The sequence below is a fragment of the Ursus maritimus genome, unplaced genomic scaffold, assembly GCF_017311325.1.
Source record: "Ursus maritimus isolate PB19 unplaced genomic scaffold, ASM1731132v1 scaffold_25, whole genome shotgun sequence".
Lineage (NCBI taxonomy): Eukaryota > Metazoa > Chordata > Mammalia > Carnivora > Ursidae > Ursus > Ursus maritimus.
Genome location: NW_024425008.1, coordinates 38,548,381 through 38,553,533, shown reverse-complemented (window position 1 = coordinate 38,553,533; position 5,153 = coordinate 38,548,381). Strand labels below are relative to the sequence as shown.

Below are 5,153 nucleotides of genomic sequence, written 5' to 3'. Positions count from 1 at the left end.
CAATCCTGTTATGTAGGACGTGTTACATCTCAGAAGCCCCAGAAGGCATCAGTGTGACTAGATTTTCAGAGAAGGCAATAGTTGCTGGGGTTTTGAGAGAGAGAGAGCTAGAGCGTGCGAGCAGCGGGGGGGGGGGGGGGGGGGGGGGGGGGGGGGCAGAGCCCCACACGGGGCTCCATCCCCCGACCTGGAGACCATGACCTGCGCTGAAATCAAGAGTCAGATGCCCAAACAACTGAGCCACTCAGGCACCCCAATAGTTGCTGTTTTTAATACTAAACTCAGCTCAAGAAGAAAAGGTAAAATGATGTTCCATATCTCCTGTTTAAGAAGATAAGGAAGTGCATGAAAGTATTTTAAAAGACTTATTTAGAAAATGTTTAAAATAGCAGTTTCAAAAAATCAGAAAGAAAGAAAGATTGGGTTATTTAGAAAACTCACGCAGGTGGAAGGGAGATTTGTCCCACACTGCTGCATTACCACATTCGACCCCACAAATGAGAACCAACGTTTAGGTGAATGTGGCATTAATTGGGGATGGATTATTCGGGATAACAACATTATCTGGGTTTTTTTTTAATGTTTTTATATTACTGGCTACAGTAAAATAAGAAGAGATTATTTGTTACCCAAACCTTTTGAGGTGTTACTTACTCTGGAGGTCTGTTTTCGATTCCTGTTCCATAAGGAAATGCAGCTCTTTAAGATTCCCTTGTAGCCAAATGCTGATACGCTCAATGTTTTCATCTCTTTCCTTCAGCTTCTCCATTAGGTTTTGTATGTCTTTCAAAATCTCACCACCACTGTTTACCAGTTCCTTTAAAAAATAATATTTTGGGGTGTATGAATATAAATTCCAACCAGATAAATAAAAACATTCTAGGTGAATCATGTTTAAGACAAAAATACATACGCAAAATTGGTATTACTCATGCAAAATAAGTGTCCATAGCACTTTCACAAAGTTCTACAGATCTCAGAAAAGCGGATTAGCAAATGAGTTTAATGGAATGCTCACTGGCCTCTCTGAACGGGGTAGGATGGTGGTGGCGGCGGGAGGGGCGTAAGCAGCCCGCTCACCCTCAGAGCAGCGCGGAACACAGCGTCTCCAGCACGGCTTACAGCTTGAGAGGAAGAACTGTGGAACCAGGCTGGGTCTGCGTTTTAAATCCCCGTAAGTTCATTAACTATTTGGTCTTGGGCAAAGTTACTCACACTCTGAGCCTCAGTAGCTTCATCTGAAAAAGGTTAAAGGCTAAGCCAGGATCATGTAAACTTTCAATACTCAAAAAGTGGCAAAGCCAGGATTTCAACTCCAGCCTGCCGGCCTTTATAGTGGAGAGCAGTGGAGAGGGAGCAGGGCTGGCAAAACATGGAGGACAGAGGGACTTCAGACCTGACAACTTTGTCCTGAAATAGTGTGTGTTCAGTTTGTGTTTGCAGGGGGGGGGGGTGTCATTCCCTTTAACGAGGAAGACAACTTCCCAAAGGATTAAGATTTCATAGTTAACATTTGGCACCACTAAAAATACAACAGCGGCAAATGGAGTCACTTAGGCTAAGCCTCACCTCACCAAACAGAGGACTTAATTACAGTTTTGGCTCTCTCAGAAATGGAATCTTACACCAGTCACTCAGGACTCACCTGTTCAGCACCAGTTAGGTCACCTGCCCAGTAATCCCTGCCACCCCTAAAGGCACATACTCTTGCAACAACCAACCCGCTTTTTGTGCTAAGTACAACTTCCCTGTTCTGCTCCCTTCCGCCTGGAAGGCTTCTGTTTGGCATAGCCCCTCAGAGCACCCTTTAATCTGCTAGCTTGGATGCTGCCTGACTCATGAATCATAAAATTTACTCAGGTGAGTTTTGTTTTTTTAACAATACAAAGCACACTTGTTAAGATATGATGGTTGTACTAACGCTGTCACACCCCCTCAGTCCTGACCTCCCACCTTATGCGGGCACGCGTGTACGTACACACACACACACACACACACACACACACACACAGGCTACTAGGTAGGTGAATATTTTTAGGAATACTATACTTACGGAGGCAACACAAAGCTCACCTTAAATGTAGTCTGAAATTCAGCCCACAAATCCAAATACTGTGCTAAAATAAAGATTTTTAAAATGCAAGGGTTACAGAAATGTGAAAATTTTTATGAAAGTAATGCTGTTTGTTTCCAAAAATTGTGTTTATCTAAAAATTTCTACTTCCAAAATGACAGAATAACTGGACCAGACTTGTCCTCCCACTGTAAACGAGGAAAGATATTAAATATTTTTTATTATTTATTTTTTTTAGTGGACTTCATTCGCAATATGGGGCTTGAACTCACATCCGAGATCAAGAGTCACATGCTCTACCAACGGAGCCAAACAGGCACCCCAATATATCTGCTTTAACATCCAGTTTGCAGGTACTGGAGAATGGGCAGCACAGAACTGGGATACTCGAAAGAAGGGTGACAAATGAGGCAAGCCTTACGATCTCTCGGCTTTCTGCTGGGGGCACTTTCCAGACCCAAGTAGAAGCAGAACAAGGCAGGTTTGCACACAGACACAAAAATCTGTACAAAGATTAGCACACTGAATCCAGCAATATATAAAAACAATAATAGCTTTTGGGCAAGCGGGGTTTTATCTCAGGAGATTGGTTTAACTTTCAAAAATGAATCCGTGCACTTTACCACCCTAACAGCATGAAAGAGAAGCACCATGTGAGCACCTCGAGGTGCTGAGTTCTCACAGGCACCGCGCATCTCCATGACCAACGGCCTCCGGTAAGTACCTCGGATGCCCAAGCCCAGGCGCCCCTGCTTGGTACCACTTGGCAGGTGTTGTCACGCATCATCACTAGGGAGATCAGGTGCAGCTCTGCAACTACACTGGGTGCAACACCTGCAATTTTGCATGTGGGTCCCTCCACACTTGCCCCATGCGCCTTTTCCCTTCGCTGGTTTTACTCCGTATCCTTCGGTGTAATGGGCAACAAGCATAACAACTTGAGCCTGGTGAATCCTAGCTGATCACTGAGCCTAAGGGTGGTCTTGAGGACCCCTAATACAACACTTAAAAGCTGCAAAATCTTGCTAAGAAAAATAAGTGCTAAATACATGGAGATGTATACTGTGTTCTTGTGTTGGAAGACTTAATTTTGTTAAGAAGTCAATTCTCAAATTGATGAACAGATTCAACACAAACCCAATTAAGATCCCAGCAGGTGTGTGCAATTATAGATTAACAAGCTGACTTTAAAACTTACATGAAAATCAAAGGACCTATAAATAGCCAAAATCATTCTGTGAGAGAAGCACAGATGTGGAGAACTTACACTACCTGATTTCCCGGCTGAACATGAAACCATAGTAATCAGGACAGTGTGGTATTCGTATAAAGTCAGAATAAGGAACAGACTTATAAAACAATGCTAAAAAGACAGGCCTTTCAAAAATAGTGCTAGAACAGCTGGATATACATAAAAGAAAACATGAAATTCAACCCTTATCTCACACCATACAAAAATGTGAATTTGAAATGAGTTGGAGATCTAGACATAAAAGCTAAAACTAAAAACTTAAAGAAAACACAGGAGAAAGTGAGAAGAAGAAAACAAAAAACAAATAAAAGAAAACACAGGAGAAAAATCTGAGAACTTGGCTTAGGCAAAAATGTCTTAGGACACAAAAAGTACTACCCTTAAAAGATGAAATAAAGTAGACTTTTTCCACAGAAAAAACTTTTGCTCTTTTCAAGACAATATTAAAATGAGAAGCCTCATCTGAAAAAGGACTCATTTCTAGAATACACAAGGATTTTAACAACACAAAGTAATGAGCAAAAGATTTGGACAAAAATGTGGCAGACTGTATTTTCCAGAGATGGCCCCACAATATATCCCGTCCCACATGCTCTTCCCACAACATGAAGCTGACACCCTTCCCATTAGTGGTGGCATCTGTGTCCCCTCCCCTTGTACCTGGGATGTTAGCTTTTGGAACACAGCAGGCCAAGCAACTACATGGTGACTCTGGCGGTGAGCCAACAGCAACACCAGTCACACTGAGTGAGGGGATGTGTCTTCAGAGGATTCCAGTCCCCAGCTGCTGAATTACCCCAGCCATCAAGTTGCCCCAGCTGATGTCATGTGGAGCAGACATGAGTGGTCTCCACCAGGCTCTGACCAAATGACCAATGTAGGAGCAAAGTAAATGATTTGTAATATTTGTTATGCTGCAATAATTGGCTCAAGACACTTCACAAAGGTTGAGATACAAGTGGCCAAAAAGCACATGAAAAACTCAACAGCATCAGTCATCAGAGAAATGCAAATAAAAATCACAATGAAATTCCGTTATATACCTACTAAAATGGCTTAAATGTTAACAATCTTAAGTGTTTTGACAATTTTAAATGTTGGTGAGGATGTGGAGGAGCCCATTGCTAGTGGGATGAAGAATTTGCACAGCGACTCTGGTAAACTGTTGGGCAGTTTCTAATAAAGTTAAACATACGCTAACCACATGCCCCAGCAATTCCGCTCGTCAGTATTTCCCCAAGAGAAATGAAAACAAATGTTTGCAAAAATACATGTAAGCAAATAGTAACCAAAAACTGGAAACAATCCAAATGTCCTTCAAACGGCGAATGGATAAGCAAAATACGGTATATCTACATAATGGAATACTGCTATACAACTATAAAAAGGAGCAAAGCAATGATACACGAATAGATCTAAAAAAAAAGTTTGCTGAATGCAAAAATCCAGGTACAAAAGTGTGAGTATTCCATCATTCCATTTGTATCTAATCCTTAGTGACAGAAAGCAGATCAGGGGCACCTGGGTGGCTCAGTTCGTTAAGCTTCAACTCTTAGTTCTGGTTCAGGTCATGATCTCAGGGTGTGAGATCGAGCCCCACATCAGGCTCCATTTTCCTTGTGGAGTCTGCTTGAGATTCTTTCCCCCTCCCTCTCCTTCCCCCCTCTGCTCCTCCCCCTGCTCTTGTGCTCTCTCACTCTCGATCTCTCTCTCTCTAAAATAAATAAAATCTTGAGAGAGAGAGAGAGAGGGAAGGGGAGGGGAGGAAAGGGGAGGAGAGGAAAGGGAAAGGGAGGGGAGGGAAGGGGGAAGGGGGAAGGGGGAAGG

General features: G+C 42.7%; 1 protein-coding gene across 1 annotated transcript in view; it reads right to left on the bottom strand.

Moving 5' to 3' along the window:
• Window positions 1-207: 207 nt before the first annotated feature.
• Window positions 208-5,153, bottom strand: part of CCDC175 (coiled-coil domain containing 175) — an 83,090-nt gene continuing 78,144 nt past the window's right edge. Inside the window, exons 18-19 of the mRNA XM_008703346.2 lie at window positions 2,074-2,117; window positions 208-817 (exon numbers count right to left, since the gene is read on the bottom strand). Coding sequence (XP_008701568.2) covers window positions 647-817; window positions 2,074-2,117 — 215 coding nt within the window. The 3' untranslated portion in view covers window positions 208-646. The remainder of the gene's footprint in view (window positions 818-2,073; window positions 2,118-5,153) is intronic.